Source organism: Anolis sagrei, chromosome 3, assembly GCF_037176765.1.
Source record: "Anolis sagrei isolate rAnoSag1 chromosome 3, rAnoSag1.mat, whole genome shotgun sequence".
Classification (NCBI taxonomy): domain Eukaryota; kingdom Metazoa; phylum Chordata; class Lepidosauria; order Squamata; family Dactyloidae; genus Anolis; species Anolis sagrei.
In genome coordinates this window covers 212445660-212467566 of record NC_090023.1, presented here as the reverse complement: position 1 = coordinate 212467566, position 21907 = coordinate 212445660, and the positions used below count along the sequence as shown (strand labels likewise).

The window sequence follows — 21907 nt, the reverse complement described above, 5'->3', positions numbered from 1 at the left end:
AGGCCTAGTATTTTCCCCACCTGGAATTTCATGTATATTTTTGCTTGTCCTCCTTTAACGTACACACCTATTTGTGTATTTTGATTTTCCTGTGTTGGCCTAGCTTATTTAAATTTTAAATTGTGTATATTTTTAGCTGCCCACATTTAAAAGGCATAGATATATACAAAAGCACGTAAGCTTTGCAAACATGTAAATTCTTGAGGCAACATGGATTTTGATTTCCCACAACTTTCAAAAGCCGCAGAAGGTTTCTTTCATTGAAAATAAAAAAATCTTTCCTCATTTCTACCCACTTTCCCATCTTGCTTTCAACATCCAATTATTGCATTTCACAATACAATTACTGTCTTACATTTTTACAATACAATAACTGAATTTTCAAAATATAATTATTGCAGTTTCAAAATGTAGTTATTGTACTTTGATGTAGAACAACTGAAATAGTTTCAAAATCCAGTTTGCCTTGTCTACAGGGATATCTGTCTTGCTTTCATAACATAACAGGATTTTATTTTCAAACAGCACATTTTAAAAACAAAACCAACCCCAACACTGGTGGCATTTTTGAAAAGGTTTGTGACTCAATGAATGAGCTACTTGGTTTAAGTTTTATTAGTGTTTATTTTTTCTGGATGAAGATTCACATGGAAAGGGGCCATGGTTCATTTCTGAATGGACTTCTGATCATACAAAATATACTGACAGTTGTTGTGTTGTAAATACTGAGTTTTAAAGTTGTCACTGTCTTTTTACTCATTCCAGGTTTTGACACTAATGAACTGTACAGACAAAATAAATTCAACTTTTTTCTAGTCATATCTACCCAACTCCCTATATATAATACAGTTGGCCTTCTGGGTACTGTATTCACAGATTCAACCAACCATATCTTGAAAATACAAAGCTTGATTTTGCTATGCACCGAGCAGCATGTTGATGCATTCACATACCCTACTGTAGCTCCCTCACACATTTTTTAGCTCCTCCACCTCTCTTCGGCGCTCATTTGAGTTGCTTGCCATTTTGTATAAGGAGTGTCATTATATTATGTCATTGTTTGTCATGGGACTTGACTATCCACAGATTTTGGTGTCAATGGGAGGTCTTAGATCCAAACCCACTGTACTAGAACCATTAGTCATCTGGTTAAGCTTAATCATTAGAGGTTCAAGATAGGTAGAAAGATGTCTGTGGTCATTGCCACAAACTATAATGATGTTTTCCATCTTGGCTGGCTTAAAAGGGGGCTAGACAAATTCATGGGGAATAAGGTTGTCAGTGACTAATAAGATTTATGGCCACATGCAATCTCTGGAAACAAATGCAACATTTTTCTGAGTATACATTATTGGAGCATAACACTTTGAAAAGTAGTGCTTAATAATAATAATAATCATCATCATCATCTTTATTTATACCCAGCCACCATCTCCCCAGTGGGGACTCGGGGCAGCTTACATGGGGCCAAGCCCGGACAGCATATTACAGCAGAATAAAACCAAACACATAGATAGCAAACAACATCATCAAAATTACATAGAAGAGAAAAAAAACATTCCAATAAACACAGTCACGATAACAGTGGGCGGGCCACATGTACAGGATAAAACAATTAAAATACTCTAATGAGATAAAAATAGGAGCAGGTTATTTGCATGGAGCTCATAAAAACAAAGAAAGTTGTGAAATTTAACTTCCCATTACGAGGGCGTATACTCCAGTGGCTTAAAGTGCTTGAAGGCATTTGGGTGGTCTCTGTGTGAAACACAATGCTGGAAAAGACAAAGATTTAGACTTGCCCAGCAGAACTGTTATAATCATTTTGGTGTTTTCTTCTAATAGTATTATTATCTAACCTGTGAGGTCCTCTGCTAACTGCTTTTTCAACATTGCATCCAGTTTATGTTCTCAGTATGTCATTGCTAGGCATCACAGTTAGGGAGATGTTTTGTCCTGAAGGAGAAGACAGAAGAATCATATGGCTGTGGAAAGCAATGCAAAACATAGCACTGTGTTTTCCATCTGAAACTGATGTGTAAGTAGGTTAGTTTATGAGTGACCTCCATGATTTTACAGGGAAAATAGCTGGACGGTGATAGTCTGAGCCCACCTGCTGACCTAAGCATAATCTCACTTGAGTTGAATTGAGGTGTGCACCTGAAGTTCTAATCAGTGTCAGTTTCCATGTTGTAAACTTTTGCTACCCAAATTCTGATAATTAATGCTTGGAATGCAGTTATCAGTCTTTGTATCTCACTCACACAGTGAGAACAAAGAGCAACATAACCTGCTGTTCTGGAGAGTTACATGAGCATCTCTCAGTAATAAAGTCTTTGAAATTATAGTTATAGCTGTAGGAGAGTTATGTTCCCCATGTTTTTCATCATACAGGTGAGTGCCTCCCTCCCAAAGGGTTTTCTTTCCAAAGAGAGAGGAGAAACAAGGGGAAGGGAAGGAGAGAGCAGAACAGACAGTGGCTACACTTTGCTCCTAGCCTGCAGCCTTAGGGTAGTTTCTTTAGTTCAGAAACTAAAAGGGGATGAGTTACTTAAGTAGTATGCTGCTTACTGTGCAATTTTTGATCAGGAAAACTGAACTTTACAAGGCAATAAAAAGCTGAGCTTGTGCTTTCTTTGACACAAAACTGAAACAATAAGGTGCTGGTTTCTTCTGTGCCATTACAGATACTCATATGTGTCTCAAAGTTAAGGACATGATGATGTTTGAGGGAAATCAGAATGGAGGACATTTTAGTGCTGAGCTTAAATTGTCCACCCCCACAAGTTTCAATGCTCTGTTTCTAATGGAAGTGATTGAGTCATTATTTTGTAGTTGAATAAAGGCCTGAAACCTGGAAGTGCTGGTACTCCTTTCTGCATTTGGAGTCAACATTTTTATTCATGGAGGGAAATATCCAGCACTGGGGGTAGGAAGAGTGTGGCTTTATGTGCATACACCCAACTATTTTAAAGTCTATTTACCCCTCCAGACTCTCCATAGTGTCCTTTTTCAGGCAAAAGGGAGAGGAGAAATCATCTCCAGGGACCATTTCACACCACAGAATGATAGCATTATGATTCCACTGCAGCTGCCAAGGACTCATTCTATGAAATCCTGAGACTAGGATGGATATTAATAATTCTCAGCCAGAGTGCACTTGTGTTACAACAAACCACAAACGCCAAGACTCCATGGGTTGCAGCCACGGCATTTAAAGTAAAATCATAATGCTATAATTATGTAGTATCAAAGGTCCCCAGAATGGCAGTTCAACGTTTAAATAAGGTGCACTGTGCAATTTTCTTTCAAGACCAGAAGTGGATTTCCATTGTGTTTTCCCATATGCTGTTGAGTTGCATCTCTTAGCATTCATTCCTGCTGTCCATGCTGGCTAGGTCACGTTGCAGCATAACAGTATTCTGTAGGTCACATTTTGCCCTCTACTGCTTTAGAGGGATTATTTTCACCCATACTTCTCAGAATTTGAAACATGTTCCATCTCAAAGAAGCAATTTGGCTTGGCTGCAGAATTCTTCTTCTTAACTTGCTTTTCTCAAGTTCTTATGTCCTTTTTGTTCCAAGGAGGCTGTTTCAGTAAGTATTGAGACGGTTGTTTCTTATCAAGGCCTGGGAAAGAGAAAACAAACACTAAACTTTCCTCATTTTTAAAAGCATGATTTCTGGAGTTTGACCAAGAGAGAAAACTTCTAGTAGGATGTTACACATATAACCTGTGTCTGATTTACTCAGCTTATTTTTATTACAGTTCCCCTGGATTTGTTCATTTGTTGGAGAGTTTCTATATTCATCATTTTTGATTTAGAAACTATGATAGAGAAATCCAAATTTGGGCAAGAGATCTCTTCTGAAGCTTTCGAAGGAGTGCTGTTTTATTATTGTTGCCTTAAAATCAGCATTAGTATTTTTATACTGGACTGTACTATGTGATAACTGATTGCATTGTGCTTTATTTTGAAAGTCCCACTGAGTTTCTTGTTCTTTCATTACTGTAGTGAAAGTCACCTTTAACACTTTAGGATTTGCATGGATTTTATGAGATTGTCTTGAAATGAGTGCCAAGGTGTAAAAGACGTATGGCTGAGATACTTTTATAGCACATGGTTCATAAACCCATGTAAAGTAATGCAGTGCATTTCATCCTGAAAGATTACATCATTATGTTCCAGAATATAAACCCATATCTGCTAATTAAATATGTTATGAATGTTAATTTCTAAGTAATATAACGTGATATTACATGGAACTGGCATTTAGGTTTTGGGGACAGAAAATCCCAGATATTCAATGAAGAAGGATTGATGCTTTAGGAGTTAGAACTTGGGGATTTGTGGAATCAAACTAGAACAACATTACAGAATGAAGTATCATTCATTGTAATATCACTCAATGCAATTTTTGAATGTTAAGTAGTCCTGGGAAATTGGAGATATATATCTGCAGATCTACAGGGGTGAGGTATTTCACCAAAAAAAAGTATCAGAATTGTGGACTCTTGCAAGCAGTCTGAAAATTGCTTGATTTAAAAACGAATCCCTCATTGACTTCATTCATCCTTATGACCACTAGAATTCTTCTGTTCTCAAGGTTTTAATTCTTCCTTAGTAACAAAATATTGCATACACTCGAGTATAAGATGACCCGAATATAAGCTGAGGCATCTAATTTTACCACAATAAACTGGAAAACAGATTGACTCAAGTATAAGCCAAGGGTGGGAAATGCAGCAGCTACTGGTAAATGTATATATGCATACACATATACATACATACATACATACATACACACACACACACCCAATACAATTACATTAATTGAGGCATCAGTAGGTTAAATGTTTTTGAATATTTATATAAAACTGTAATTTAAGATAAGACTGCCCAAATTTGATTAAACCATTATTCTAACCTTCTTCAATGTAAATGTGCCAATGTATCCTTCCAATAGTAATAAAGAGAGTAAAATAATACATGTAATAATTAGGGCTGGTCAATTCATTTCGTTAATTCGTAATTCGTTAAAAAATTCGTTAATTTTTGAATTACGAACGATTACAAAACTTTTTTTTAACCTGGAAGTGTTTTTAAATATCGAAACGGCAGGCGCCAAAAAATTTTGTATTTCCGTCCATTTCGGAAATGCGTAAGATGGCCGCCTGCCGATGCTTGCTGGGAGCTCTCCTCTCTCGGCGCCGGCTGAGCAAGCGAGCGAGAGGGCGAGCGAAAGGGGCGAGCGAGCGAGAGGGGCGAGCGAGCGGGGCGAGCGAGCGGCGAGCGAGCGGCGAGCAAGAGGGCCCGCCAGAGTGAGTGCCTGCCTTCCCTCCTTAATAATAATTTTAATTTCTCCTCCCTATTCTACTAAATTAATAATTAAATTTAAAAAATATTTAAAAAATATTGAAAAAAAAGGGCGCCATCTTTACAAAATGTTTTGTAAATATTTACGAAATTTCGTAAATACTGAACTTTTTTTTTTGGAAAATTTTGTAATTATTTTAAATATCGAAACAAAAAAAACCCCCAATTACAAATCGATTTTAGAAACAAATTTTTGCATTGTTACCCAGGCCTAGTAATAATAATAATAATAATAATAATAATAATAATAATAATAATGGAAATAATGAAAATGTAATAATAACAGAAATAATAGTAAAATAATAAATTTAATAACAACAATAACAATGTAAAATAATAATAATAATAATAATAATAATAATAATAACAACAACAACAATAACAACAACAACAAAGTATGGATCGTAGATGTTGCAATCTGAGGTGACCACAGGATTGAAGAGCAACAACTAGAAAAGCTGACACGATAGGAGGATTTAAAGATTGAACTGCAAAGACTTTGGCACAAGTCAGTCAAGGTGAAAACTATAATAATAACAGAGTAAAATAATAAATAACCTTGACTCGAGTATAAGCAGAGGGGGACTTTTTCAGCCTAAAAAAAGGACTGAAAACTAGGCTTATACTTGAGTATATACAGTACATAGGAGAAATCTGAGTTGATATATAGTATTCAAATAATGTTCAAGACTGGATTCTTTATTGACTCTGGTTGTTAATTAAGATGGAATGAAACAACAGGAAAAAATGAGTAAAACAGAACTTGAAGAAAAACAATACTCAGCTTTGTTTGAAAAATATCCAGCCTCCAAGTGAGGAGTATTGTTCACTGAAATCTAAACTGGCCTCATTTATGAATGTATATAAATGTATTATATTTGTTACGTGATTTGAAGTATTCTTGTGAATTAAGGTTACAATGAAATAACTGTGGGAATTTGAATTTTAAACAGAAAAAATTGATGTATTTAATTTTACTAAGAAGGAGTGGGGAGAGACAGGGTTGATAAGTTGTCCAAATTCAAAGTGCTTCCATCATTTCTATAGAAACACATTTCTGGAACTGAATGGCCACACCTTATCTTGCATAGAGTTGAACCTTAGACTGCTCTTCACTGATTGGGAGAGTTTGGACAACCATACTGGGGTTTAACAAATGGATATATTAGCAAGTTTTTGACAATCTATGGAACTCTAGTGTTTGAATCATGGTTAAAACAAGACTTCTGTAAATAACCTTCAATGTAAATTGTCTCAAGCATAGCCCCCGCCTGTTGTTAGCTCTCAGTTGGATTGATGGCTGACTCAGAGTTTTTTTGTCCATGGATATGCCAACTTTCCACAGTGGAAGTAGTTTTTATGCTGGTGAGTATTCAGAGAATCAGATAACTCTCAACTCAACCTATTGAATCAATGGGAACTTGACAGTTATGCAATTTCCATTGATTCAGTGGTTCTACTGGCATTAGACTTATAATTGTTTTGCCTGTTTAATTGCTTTAAAATGTTTGTATTAGATAATGCTTTCACAAAATTTTGTTTTAATTTGTCTTGGGTCCCAAACCAGAATCTATATAAATAAATAACTCAGCTTTAACCCATAACGTACTTGCATTTTTGGGTTGTCCATCCTACAGAGTGATCAGCTCTACTCTGGAACTAATATGCCCCATGTTCAGGCTTTCTAAAGTGTGTAGATTGTGCACAAAGAGAATGAAATAGGATAGCTAGCATGCCTATAGACATAGTCCTCATTATATCTCAAAAATACATTATTAATACAAATATTTAAACAGCATTAAACATCATGTATTGAAACAAATCCATTTAAATCAATTAAAACATATAAAACCACAGCAGTCTATCTGAATAAAAAGTATTTAGCCTGCCGCCGGAAGGACAACAGGGAGGAGGCCTTTCTGGCTTCCCTGGGCAGGGATATCCAGAGTCGAGGGGCAGCCTCTGAGATGGAAGGCAGGGTAGTCAAAATTATTTCACTTCAGTTGGGTTGTTGTGATGTACAAGGATGAGAGTTGGCTCTCTATTAGGCATGGTAATTTGACAAAAGATTTTGATTAAGCAAGACAGAAAACATTTTGTTACCTAATTGGTTATCACTGTACTTTGCTGCTAGACAGAGCAAAGGTCCTTACAGGATTGTTTAAACCTAAATTAACAAAATATCAGTTGACTTTAGATCAGTGGTTCTCAACCTGTGGGTTTCCAGATGTTTTGTCCTTCAACAGCTGGTAAACTGGCTGGGATTTCTGGGAGTTGTAGGCCAAAGCATCTGGGGACCCACAGGTTGAGAACCACTGCTTTAGATAGCATGTACCTTAACTTAAGCAGGCAACTTCAAGTATATCATTTGTTGTTCTGTCCCAACAGCAAATTACCTTGGGTTAGTTTTGATCAGGTCCTCAAGAGATCCCAGGTATACAGACATCGAGAATACATTTATGTACATATACTCTGGGTGTCAAAATGGAAACGTCTAATAGTCAGAGTAAAAGAGAAAGGAAATTATAAGGAATTGTCAGACAATCTTTATAATTGAACAAATAAAATAATAGAAAGAACAGAGATGCAACTGTTCCTGGAGTAAAGGGGGAAGAAGAAAGAGGAAAGGGGGAAAATTGGATATGTGTAAGTAGTAGATACGTATATAAATGTAAAGGATAGGAAAACAGGAATTGCTAGAGTGGTATGAGAAAATATGGGATTTGTTTTGTAATGGTGACTATGACAATGTTATAATTTACTTGCATAACCAAATGAATATATATAAAACGTATTCCGTTCCTATATTTATTAGAGTCAGCTATTGTTTTCTACTTTGGCCACATTAATAAATCAATGGATTGGTCTGGACATAAAATTAAACTAGAGGTCAATGATATGAAAAAAATACTAGAGCTCAGATATTCACTGGTACTGCTAAATGGAGATATTTAAACAGCTTTGCCTCACTTTTATATTAGCAGTAGTTTGCTAGGTCATCTAGATGCAATAAATTGTGATTAGACTTCACTATAGTTTATTAAAATAATCCAGCAACATCAAACCATAATTTAAGGACTTTTTACCATTTGGCAAGCCATTGTTAAGATTATCTTTGTCGTAGTAGAGAAGGAGAAGTGTTCAAGATTTAGCCTTGCTGTGACTTTTCCTCATAACATTAAACTGTGGTTTAGTTAGCATTAAGTTCTGGTGTCCTTTGTATGTCTTTGTAACATTTTTGGTACACAGGCAAAGCTTAACATGAATTGCTTAAGGCCATAACTAAGATGTTTCACTACTTCATTGTTCTTTGGCCAAGATTTCCTGTGGAAGGGGGAACTCTGCCCCTCCTGTAGTTCTGTAACTCCTTAAGTTTATAATTAGTTTTTTAAAGGAACTTTGTAGTTTTGTGAAGCTTACTTAAATAACTTGCAGGAGATCATAACACAGGTCAGGTCCAGGACCATGACACGATCAGAGGCTGTTGACAGGTTTTGACCATAGGTAGCAGGGGACAGATTTTTTATGCAGAAGGGTGGCCTAGCAAAGGGTATCACACAATATTGTGCTATAGGAACCAACAATAAAATGATGGTTCTATTTCAAAGCCATTTTGCCACTCCCATGTGATGAAGTCCTAAAATACTATGTAATGTACTTCATGCAATCCAACTGTAAAATAGTTTGAAGTTCTGATACTATACGGCCGGATAATTAAACATTCTGTTTTATATTGTAGCAGCAACAAAAGAAAACTTTTTGGCTTTTATCTGAAAAAGATAGGATTGCTGCAGATGAAATAAACCCAGCAACAGAACAAAGCCTTAAGCAGTATGTAATAATGGCAGGTGTGAGTGTAATAGCAGGAACCTTGTTATGAAAATTAGGTGTAATAATAAAAACAAAGAGTGGTTCAGTATAATGCTTTCAAGTGTTTAAAGCAGTGCATGTAGAATGTAGTATCCCATTTACATTTCTAGAAATTTTGCAGAATAACCATATGATCTAGGACAGTGGTTCTCAAGCTGTGGGTCCCCAGGTAAGTTTAGGTAAACCTGTGAGGTTTCTGGGAGTTGTAGGCCAAAACACCTGGCCACCTACAGGTTGAGAAACACTGATATAGGAGAATGCATTTCAAAGGGCTATGTTGAAAATAAAAAAATATTTAATATTGGTGGAGGGAATACAATTATTTTAATAGTAATAGTAATATAAACTTTATTATGGTCCATTGACCCACACCTGTTAAATAGATAACATATAGGAGTTAACAGATCACTCGTAACCGGGGAAATATGCTATACAGGCAGATACTACATAGTGTCAGGTAATACCCTGATCAGAGACTAGGCACTTTTTCAGCTTGCCGCCACTGCAAAAAACTTTGCCACCGTAAGGGTCACCCCATGGTGCTTGTCCTCCATAAGATGTCTGACCTTCCCTTGCGGGGAGCGGTCAGACAATCGGGTCAGGACTGGGTGTAAGAGTTGGCCTCCTTGAGCTGAGTATTAGCGACACTGCAACAAGATGTATTCTAATGATTCTATTTTAATTTTCTTTTAATAAAGTTGTTCCACTGTATACATTTGGCCAAAGTAGTTGTACAAAAGGTTCAGAACATTCTGTACAATAGCATAGCCTCCACCTGTCTTGTTTTGGCTTTGTTTATATTATTCTTCTACTTTCTCATTTTTTAAGCTATTCCTAAAGTATTCCAGTGTGTCCTTCCTCCTCCATTTTCTCCCATAGTCCACAATTGCTACAAAGTGAGTTCAAAATGCAAAAAGTACTTCACGTTCAGTTAACTGAATGAGGAGAGGAGCATTGGTGGATGTGTAATAAAAGATACCACTGTTTTACTAAATCCAAAAATTCAGTCTCTGGCATAACAGATTTTTTTTAACTAATGTAATGGAATCTTTCAGGAAATTACTCTATCCAGGAACACATGTTGGTTGTTTGCATGTTAATGGGGTTTGAATATGCTGGCAAAAGTCCGTTTTTTTGTAGAAAAATGCTATTTTAAAACAGTATTGGCTGTGTGTTGTTGAAGGCTTTCATGTCCGGAATCTGTATGGACATCCTGTATTTATTTTTTCATACAAAATAATTTTTTGCACACAAAAGAGCTCTGTGTTTTTGTGTATGCCATATTTTGTGTATGTGTGAAGTTGGTGATTTTGCATCACAATTATTAATTACACAAAACACACACAGGGCTATCATATTTAACAAAAAAAATCCTCACAGCCTTGTCACATACACATGCACACACACACACACAGACAGACAGAGAGAGAGAGAGAAACAGCTACTTATTAAATGTAAGATTCCCATTTTCTGAACAAAGAAACCCCAATATATTTAACTACAGTTTTTCTTCTGGGTTGTTGTAGGGTTTTTTGGGCTGTATGGCTATGTTCTCTCCTGACGTTTTGCCTGCATCTATGGCAAGTATCCTCAGAGGTTGTGAGGTCTGTTGGAACAGTTCCAACAGACCTCACAACCTCTGAGGATGCTTGCCATAGATGCAGGCAAAAGATCAGGAGAGAATGCCTCTAGAACATGGCCATACAGCCTGAAAAAACCTACAACAACCCAGTGATTCCAACCATGAAAGCCTTCGGCAATACAGTTTTTCTTCTGTTTCATGAAACAGAAATCTTGCAAAAAATGTTATTTTTGTGTCAATTTTTAATGTAAGATTGCTGGGGGAGAGGGTTGCATAGAAAAACCTCAGTCTTGTTGTCTTGTGCAAAAAAATGTAACTGTTTAGAAACCCACTGCTCTAATTCAAACCTCTACACATATTTCTGCACATAATAATTTCCCATAACACTGCTGGAACCACATAGAAAGATTTTTTTCTTCACAACAAGAAGAAACAATGGAAAGTGCAAGAATAAATGGTTGTTGTTGTTGTTATCCCACTTTGTCTCTTTAAAAAGAGATCCACAGTGGTTTGTCTAATACTAAAAACAATACAATATATAGAGATTTAGAATGGTGACATACTTGCCAGCAAAGTGCAGGACCTCACAATTATTCTCATAAAATGTATGGGAATTTGTGCCTTTTCTATTTCCTTTTCAGCAGGACCCATTTCCTTTAATTGTATCTGCATCTAGGTATCCTGTCTATATTATGCCCCTGTTATGCCCCTGTTAATCATTCATCTATGACAATTCCTACAACCTGAAAACTGTACAAGAACAAAAGTCTTATTCCATACAGATTCATTTTCCATGAATTCCTTAACACCAATGCACTCTTTACCTTCTTTAATCTGCAGAGAAAAACAATATGTAATCAAATGTTCTAGAAAGTGGCAAGGTGAGCCATCATTTTCCATTTAATAAAATACTACCATTTAGTCCAATATTTTAGAAAATGATTAGATCTTAAAAGCCTATACATTACATTTGACAACACTCTGGTGTTTTTTATGGCATTTACAAATGGTAGAGCTGGACATTGGCAAGAAGCACATTCTTGCTAGTGTTTGTTTATTGGCTTTTAATGAAAAGTGATTAATCTAAATCACAGTTGGGGTGGATCTTTTACAGAAGACACATAATGAGAAGAGGCAGATTGGCCCTTTGTAAGACATTTTTTCGCACGCAAGAAAGGTTATAGTTTTTGGATTTTGCTGGGGTTTTCTTTTGTGGTAGAAATGGGAGGAAAGGGAAATGGAGGCCCCTAGAACTGTAGAACAAAATTGAGTTGTTAGTCCCAAGATGCATAGAACAAATAGGATTTACTTTATTTTTTGTTAAAATATTTATATCATAAAATTTCAAATATGCGTATAATAAAATCAAATTTAAATAATTTAGAACCATTTGAAATGTTCAGCAGGAAATATAATCCAAAGGCCAAGAATACAGGCCGAATATCTCTTATCCAAAACATTTGTAACCAGATGTGTTTTGGGTTTGGGATTTTTTCTAGAATGTCTGTATAGTATATGCATTAATGTACATAAAGGCATATCTTGGAGATATCTTGTGTGCCTAAACATTAAATTCATTTATTTTTCATGTACACCTTATAACCTGAAGGTAATTTTATGCACTATTCTGAATACCTTTGTGCATGAAACAAATTTTGTGTGTACTGAATCATGAGAAAGCAAAGGTGTCACTATCTCAGCCGCCCATTGTGGACAATGTTGGATGTTTAAGAATTTCATATTTCACAATTCAGGATAAGGGATGCTGGGCCTGTATTTTTAACAATTTATCAAGTTAAAATACTATATAAAAAGTTTGTGTGTGTGTGCGTTTGTGTGTGTGTATATATACATGGACAAAATCATTAGATACCAAAGACTGGTACAGAAAGGTCTTCCACAACCAAGGAGTCACTACAAAAACATACTATTCAAATATTATTTGAATTGGGTTGTTGTAGGTTTTTTCGGGCTATATGGCCATGTACTAGAGGCATTCTCTCGTGACGTTTCACATGCATCTATGGCAAGCATCCTCAGAGGTAGTGAAGTCTATTGGAACTATTTGAATTGTTTTTTGAGTTGAGCAATTGGTTGTAGCTTGCGAGATTTCATCAGAGAGGACCTTCTAGAGCAGTGTTTCTCAACCTGGAGAAAGGTAGAAATATGTGATAACATCTGGATGCCTGTTTTCTGTGATCCACATTTTGATTGTTCCAGACATCGTGCCACACTGGAAATATGCAACAGTTGGAGGAGTAAGCAGTGAAACATTGAAAAATGTGGATTCCTGCCTACTACATTTTAGCATTAAAAATTATGAGACCTTCCTATGTGCAGCAATGGAATCTGACTAGCTAAAGAAGGATGTTGACATGGTAGATTGCTAAATTAATGTGTGATCTGGTACCCGGTTGCTTTAAAAGAAAACCACCCCCCCCCCCCAATTTAGTGTAGAAGTTAATCAGAAAAAAAACTGAAAATATATCTACCACTATACTAACATAACTTATATAAGTCTGGGGTATATTACTGAACATATTGTGTACATTTTTGATCACTGGGTCTGCAGAAAAATACTGCAGAGCTGAGAAATGTGCAAACTTTTCAGCTAGTTTTACATAACTGAAGTGCATATCTTATGATACAAGATTGCAATGTTTGGAACTTCTTATTTGACAAAAAAAGTAAGGGGAGATTATAGAAATTTATATAACTTTACATGGTGTGAAGAAAGTAGATAAACATTTCTCCTTTTGATAATATTAGAATGTGAAATCATTGACTGGAGCTACAGAGGTTCTTACTTTCTTGTGACTTCAGAGCAAAAGTCTGTGAGGAAATCTTTAAAGCTTTATTTATTTGATAACCTTTAGTGGCATTTTAATGGAAAAACTGTGTACTCCCAAAGACTCTTTTTAAAAGTAGTGCCCTTTTGGGATGTTTTACTTTATAGCAATCTTTGATTGTCTCATCTACTCTGCAGATGTAAGTAAATGTTACACATGTGATACAGATGACTCTCTTATTCCCCAAATGTAAATAGATCAGGAAACAAAACAAGTCCCAAATGGAAGCTAGCTTGCATTCTGAAAAGTTGATTTGATTTTTCAAATATTGATTAGAGGTGAAAACCCCTTTCTTGTATAGTGCAAAATGAAAGCCCTTTGGGAAGCAACAAGAAATAGAAGATCAGGTTTGTATTTCCACGGTATACTGAGTTTTTGTCATGTCAGCCCTAGAGAGCATGAAAAGGGGATAATTCCTATTGAACTGTGTTTTGCTGAAATGAGGCTTTGAGAGCTTCAAAATGTTTTTTAAATTGACCTTAAACTTCATTCCATGCATCTGAGGAGGTAGATGTTGTCTACTAAAGCTTAGACTACCAACTTTGTTTTCTCTTTTAGTCCCTGAGATGCTACAAATTCTCTCTAAATGCTTAAGCTTTCTCAGTCCTACGGGTTGGCCCAAGACATTTTGATGCTTGAAGTGCTGGACATGGTTACATTTTTCTTTGTGTGTATTGCATAGAAAGGAGCTACACTGACAATAGAATATGAGTCTATCACTCAAGTGAGAACAGTGAACTTTATTGCATGAACCTCCTATTCCATGGCAGTTATTTATTTATGACATTTCTACCCTGCTTTTCTCACCCTGGAGGGGATTCAAGGCAATTTTACATACAGGCAACAAATTTGATGCCCTAAAACACAATGTACACTTAAATAAATATTAAAATAGAATTTAAAGGTACATTAAAACAATTAATAACAATACATTCAGAGTTAAGCATGTAATCTATGAGCATAATCCGGGCCGTTCCAATGGTCATTGCACATTGTTCCAAATCTATCTATTGCACAAGTTCTCTAAAGGCTTGATCACAAAGCCACCTTTTCATACTCTTGCAGAAGTTCAGAAGGGAGGGGGCTGATCTAACATCACTGGGGAGGGAGTTCCACAGCCAAGGGACCACCACTGAGAGAACCCTGTCTCTCGTCTCCACCAATTGCCCCTACAAGGCAGGTGGGAATGAGAGCAGGGCCTCCTCAGATGACCCTAAACTCTGCAGTGGTTCATAGAGATACATTCAGTCATATATGCTGGGCCAAAACCATTTAGAGCTTTACAGGCTAAAGCGAGCACTTTGAATTGTGCTCGGTAGCAGATTGGCAGCCAGTGGAGCTGACATAACATGGGTGTTGTATGCTCCCTTTACGCCGCTCTGCTGAGCAACCTGGCTGCCACCATTTGTAGCTTCCAAACAGTCTTCAAAGGCAGCCCCACTTAAAACATGTTGTAGTAGTCTATTTAAGATGTAACCAGAGCATGGAGTACCGTAGCCAAGTCTGACTTTCCAAGGTACAGGTGCAACTGGTGCACAAGTTTTAATTGTGCAAATGCTTCCCTCGGTGCCACTGAAACCCGGGGCTTCATGCTCAGTGATGAATCCAGAAGAACTCCCAAGCAACGAACATTTGTCTTCAGGGGGAGTGTAACCCTGTCCATCACAGGCTGTAACTCTATATCCTGTTTGGCCTTATGACTGACTAGGACCACCTCTGTCTCATCTGGATTTAATTTCAATTTCAGTTTATTAGTAGCAGGTGGAAAGGAGTGATAGAGTTGGATGTCATCTGTGTACAGGTGACATCAAACTCCAAAACTCTGGATGATCCCTTCCAACAGCTTCATGTAGATGTTAAACAACATGGGGGACAATATTGAGTCCTGTGAGACCCCATAGGACAATGGCTGAGCAGGTGTCCCCCAACAACATCTTCTGGGAACCACCCTCCAGGAAGGACCGATCCACTGTAAAACAGTACCTCCAAAACCCATTCCCATGAGGCATCCCAGAAGGATACCGTGGTCTACGATATCAAAGGTTGCATGATCATCGATAGAGGCAACATACAAGGATAAGCATGCTCAGTATCAGGCATGTCTGTATTTGCACAACCATGCCAATTTGATGATTCAAAGATCCAGTGGTTGTACTTCCATATAACCTCAAACTTCACCTTTTTACACTTCCACTACTCCATATTTTTAAAAAAGCATTTTCACAATTCCAGCTAAGGTTCCACCCCTCTTCAAAAAAAAAACAAAAACAAAAAAAAAACAAATTAAAATCAAGTATTTCTTGGAAATAGAATGGTCCTATCACTAAGTAGGTGATAGGAACATGCTATGATCTATAATTATTGATGGGTCAATAACAGAGGACAAGTTGTCCACAGGATGGGTGTGACATTGTGTAAGAGATGGTCCAAAGATGATGGTCCTGCCTCAATGCTGGTTTGTCTCCTCGTGATGAAGTCCAGTGTTATCCACTATACAAGGGATATAACTAGCTTTGGGAATGCGGGGCTGGCTGCATGTGTCACACAGCTCATTGTACCCCAAGACTTTACCACATTTTCTTTCTCATGAGCATCTGAAGATTTAGGCATCTTTTTCACTCTACCTAGGCCTGTCTTGGCCTATCTGTCTGATCACAGCTTCAGAATATTCTGTATGCAGGCAGCATTTATGCCATGGATTCTACTTGAGCTTAGGGAGAGAAAGAGAATCTGTCAGTGGGGCACTGAATTCAGCTTTCTACAAATCTCAGCATTCAGTTAAAGAAAAGGTTAGGTTTTAGCCTTTATGCCTGCTCTACAAATATATGCTTGAAAACTGGTCTTATGTTTAATGGAGAGTTCTTACTGTTTGAATGTATGGGTTGAGAGAGCCTGCTGAATTTGCAGAAGTCTCAGAGGAGCTGCTCAATGAGATAAGAGGTGGAACTTTTATTACTTGCATAGGTCCTTATGTCTTCCCATGATTATTAAAGCTATAATAAATTATGCAAAAGGTAAGTATTACCCTATAAATAATAATTTATGAAATTTATACAGGGCATAGAATTCATGTTTTCTTATTCAGATTTTGTATTAAAGGTAACACACACATCTTTGAAAACTAAAGCTGTCCAATACCAGCCTATGGGGATATCTCAGCCTTTTCTTCAAGAATTCAGTAAATGGTGGATTCCTAGGCAAAATGCATACTCTCTTTGCTTACTTTGGCCAATCTATGAGTAACCAAAACTTACAAAGTGTTGTGTACTAGTAAAAAATGAAGCAAGTATGTATTGATATACACAAGGGAACACATACATTTATGTATAATCCATGCAGTTCAGCATTTGAGTCACTTTGATTTGGCATTGAAAAGAGAGTTAAGGGCTGTTGATGTAAGTTGATATAAGTTGGACCATTGTACCACTGCAACTCACTTTTTTGGTCATTGTAGAGGCTGCTGTTCTCAACCAAGGACACAACTTTCAACATCCATACTGCAACCCACCTTTTGTCATCTGCAGAACAGGGGGAGCAACAGACAAACATTCAACTGTTTTCCTATAGCTATATATAGCAATGACATTATCTATACACCTCTGAAGGACACCATGTAAATATCTGTCAATGTGCCATCCAGCTAATAGGAAAGCAGGTGAATGCTTATTTGCTACTTCCCCTATTCTATATCAACCAGTAAATGCTTTGGTTTGGAGATCTGTTACACAGAAATTGATTTTGGGATAATGGTTATATGGGAGTCTATTGTAGCTAATCTTGCTACTACTCCTGATGTAGGATTATGACCAAAAGGTTGATTTTGAACTGGATTATAATGTCTTAATAATTGTTAAAACATTTAAAGTTTGAAGCATGTATATTTCTTGCAGTTTCAGAAATGTTATGAATCCATAGTCCTCTGATTTACCAAACCTAATGAACCATTTTGTGGTTATTTCCATAAAGAACTAGATGATATAGTCATCCTAACTGCATTTTATGAGTTTAAGAATCCCTAATTAAGACTCAATAGTCATTTACCATGCTTTGGGGCTGTGTTTAAGGAAGAAGTAGAGGTTTGCTGTTATGCTGTCTATCTTTTTTATGTATCTCTTCAACACTTAATGGGACATATTGCAGGCATAAAAATACTGTGCAAAGTGATATTGAAACTGATTGCTAGTTTTATTTAACACAGAAAAGCCACTTAGTTTTTATTAGAATCAGCTCTCCATCAATAACTTGCTAGTTAGCATTCATCTGGAGAAGGATCCCTGGTTTACTCAATCAAATTCTATTTGCTTTTGATTCTATGCAGTATCTGTTTTTAAATAATGATTTGGCTTTTAAGTATAGGAAATTCATGAAAGGAGAGTTTCCCATCTACTCAATAGCATCTGTGTTCAGACATAGGTCAGATTAGTCTCCTGTAAATATGGAACACAATTAGGGGAATACAGGGGAGAAGTCGTAGAATACTTACTTACTGATAGGAGCAAAATGGGACAAATTATCTATGCATGATATGATAGAGGTAACCTTACTCTATTGATATAGTCTTTTCTTTTTCCAATCGACTGATTAGAACCATGAATCTGAAGCTAAAAGAAAGAGTCATTATTGACTCTTACATTCTGACAAAAGAAGGTTGTGCACCTAAGAAAATCCATAATCACTTGAAGAATGCTTATGGGGACGCTGTAATGGACATCAGCAATGTGCGACCTCTGAAAGACAACCAACGTGGTTTCAGGTTCAATGACTTGAATGATGTTAAAACACGAAGCAAAACCCTGAATTTTTCCAAAATGGTTTTGATGCCTGGGTTAAACGATGGTGCAGATGTGTACAAATTGATGGTGACTATGTTGAACAGTCAGTTTTGGAGAGGATAGTTCAGGCTATGATCTGTAGCAACTTCTGCTATTATATGTTCATTCATAATGTTTTTTATGACACAGGAGGCTAATCTTTTTGACCTATCCTCACAGAATCAGAATATAAAAGCCAAGACTTGCACATTTTAAGTCAGTGAAGATAATTTCAATGCTTCAGAAACAGGAGTTCTTTTTTTAATGTTTCACTCTTCACAATACTAAAAAACCCCTGATAATTAAAGGAAACTCTCATAAGGGGGCACAGTTCTTATCGTGCGGGGTGATTTCCCTTATTTTCCTCCCTCCCATAGAAGGATTCTTGAGGAAAATATGTGAAACTTGCTTAGCATGGATTTACTTAATTTAATATTTAATCTCTGTCAGATTTCCAATTCTCCCTTCTTGCAGGAGATCCTTGTTTCCAACTCATATAGTTTAGCAGACCGTTAGCATTCGTTAGGGGGTTTGGAGCCTCTGAGGGGGTACAGAAGGAAGGAAAGGAAGAGTTGACACATAGTCCAAGCCAATATAAAGAGCCAGAACAAAAAAAAATGTTTAGGTTTTCTTGCTGAGTCTGCTTGATAACTTGAAACTCTGCACAAAAGCATCAAATAAATTATTGCCTACACAAATGGAAAATGCAATTTCTTGCAATAGAAAATGAAACATCCCATGAACACTAATTATAAATCTTCATCCTTACAAAATATGTACAAAATATGCAAGACCTGGCTTCTGTACTCAAATTCTCTTGGTTTACATTTGATGAAAATTTTCCCATTAGTATAAAATCTTAAATGATGTGTGTGCATTCAGTTACATTTTCTTTACTGAAGATAATCCATGTTCATGGTCTTTGCATAGTGTTGTAGTTTGACACTACCCTCTTCTAGGAGTTCTTCTTGGTCAAGGTATATAACAATAATCTTGGGATAATATGTGATGGATTCTTAAACTTATACAGTCCTTTACCCTGGGTTTTCTTTTTTCTTATGTAGATAATGCTGTTAAGCGATCCTGAAGTTGAAAGCAGCATATTGATTAGTAATGATGAAGGTGCCACCTACCAAAAATATCGACTCAGCTTCTACATCCAAAGTCTCCTCTTCCACCCTAAACAAGAAGACTGGATTCTAGCATATAGTATCGACCAAAAGGTACACTGCTATCTATCTGTCTGTCTGTCCCTTTCTTATCTGCCTATCATATTTGCTTTTTGTCTTTCTCTCATCTAGGTATGCCAATTTCCGATGTAACATTAAAACTAACTGTTGTGACCTTTAGGTGCATACACAACCTCTCTGAGCACACCTGAAACAAAATTCCCCATTGTTTGGGGCATCCATATATACATATTTGTGTTATCCTAGTTTACTGTGAACAAGCAATTCCTCTACTTCAATTTTTCCATGGTACAAGTGGGTAAAACTCACCAGCAAATTTCTTGATATCTGTACTTGAAATTCCAATTTGTTGTTTCCAAAACAATGTAAGGTTCAAAAACTCTGTCTAGTGAATAAAGTTTTGCCAAGGTGAAAATAAAATGAATAAAAACCAACTGTGGCAGTGGTACACACAGAGAAAATTTATGTTACATGGATCAACTGTAGAAGGAACTTAACAGATTGCTTCAAAGGGGAAAGAAGGCTTCTTTCAGTGTTACCATATTCACATGCAGCAGGTACATCCAGCTTTGAAATACATGACTAATTCCCTATGGAGAATCCTCATCTGCAACATCTTTTGACTTTATAACATCCCCTTCACACATATATTTCCCATTTTGTCAGATGACTTTTAATCTATGCAACTTAAAATGTTCAGCAAGCCAAGAGGGAGAATCAGGGTCTACTGAAGCAAACAATACAGGAAACTCATAACCACCAACCCCAATTCCTGCCCCAGTGGTATCTCTTGAACAAATTGAATCTCTTCCATCATATTCAATCTGGACAGCTGTCATCACTGTGTCTACTACTGTTAATTCCATCTGGTATATGTTGGAACAGAGTGCCTAAAGTAATATTTCTTTGTAAAGTGGACATCACTGGTTTTTATTAAGACAGAAATTACACACAGAAATCTTTTGCTGGATGTGAGGACCATTGCAAGATGTAGTTCTGAAACTATGATAAGAACAAAACAAATGCTTCATTAAATTTGCCTGGCAATTTACAGTGTAACCCACAAAATAATGATCTGTATGTCTTCTGTTGCCGTTCATCTTCAGACAGACTAAGTGAGTAGTAAATATGTTGTATGTCAAGTTTTAGAGGTGAACTCTGGCCCGTGCAAACTCCAGAGGGAGGAGGGGGAAAGGAAACACGATCTCTCTCTCTCTCTCTGTGTGTGTTCTTGGTGCACACAGAGCTTTGCTCTCCTGCTTTGGAGACTTATCTCCAACCCAGCCTTGTTTCCAGATGGAGGGAGGGAAAGGGCTCATGGCTGGAAGGAAGGAAGGAAAGGGGAGAGAGAAGCCTTGTTGCCTTTGTGGGCAGAGGATCCCCCTTTATTTCTGCACACACACACACACACACACACACACACTTTGCTCCAAATCCTCTCTGTCTCTCTCTTCTCCCTTCCTTCCCCCCCCCCCACCCCCCACGTGCTCTCTCTTCTTCTTCCTTCTCTTTGGTTTTCCAGTGTTGCCATTCCTCTATGCTCAATATGGGATTCTAAAGACAGTTAATCTACAGTATATGAGTGTGTTCCCAACTCTGGTCTTCCAGATGTTTTGGATTTCAAACATGATGTTTCACTGCTTAATTGGTAAAATCATAGCATAATAGGCTTTTCCTTCATCCCTCCTTATTATCCAACATTCTGCCGGCCTATTTATGTTGGATAAGTGAGACTCTGCTGTACTTCTTAGCTGGTGATAATGTACCATCCTCGCTCTTCATGGACATCTGATAGAAACTCAAGATGGGGAAAGGAGAGAGGCAGGTGATGGCAGCAACTGCTTTTTTCTGCTTCATATGCCGTGTCTTGAGTTCCTGACCACTTCCACGGGATACTATTACAATATGAAAATTCAGTGTGAGATTAATGATTCCTGGGCTTTCAAGGGAACTGATTCAGAAGGCTTTTCACATGAAGGATTGCAGTGTTAGATATATCCCTTGATAATGTTCTCATTATCTGTATTGCTATCTTTGATGTGTCCGTTTTTCTGTGCAGCAAATGAGGGCTATGCATGGAAACAGGAACATGAGTAGAAGACCTCTTTATGTTTTATTGCACATTATTCTACGTGCAATTGCTCTTTGGGTTTCTGTGTGCATACCGAAGCACTCACAAGGAATAGGAGGAATGTTTGGTTCAGCAAGTACATTTATTATTATTATT

The 21907-nt window shown here is 37.0% G+C and overlaps 1 protein-coding gene across 1 annotated transcript in view; it reads left to right on the top strand.

Annotated features, from left to right (window-relative positions):
• Window positions 1-21907, top strand: part of SORCS3 (sortilin related VPS10 domain containing receptor 3) — a 580612-nt gene that overhangs the window by 294536 nt on the left and 264169 nt on the right. The window contains exon 4 of the mRNA XM_060768351.2: window positions 19555-19713. Within this exon, the coding sequence (XP_060624334.2) occupies window positions 19555-19713 (159 nt within the window). The remainder of the gene's footprint in view (window positions 1-19554; window positions 19714-21907) is intronic.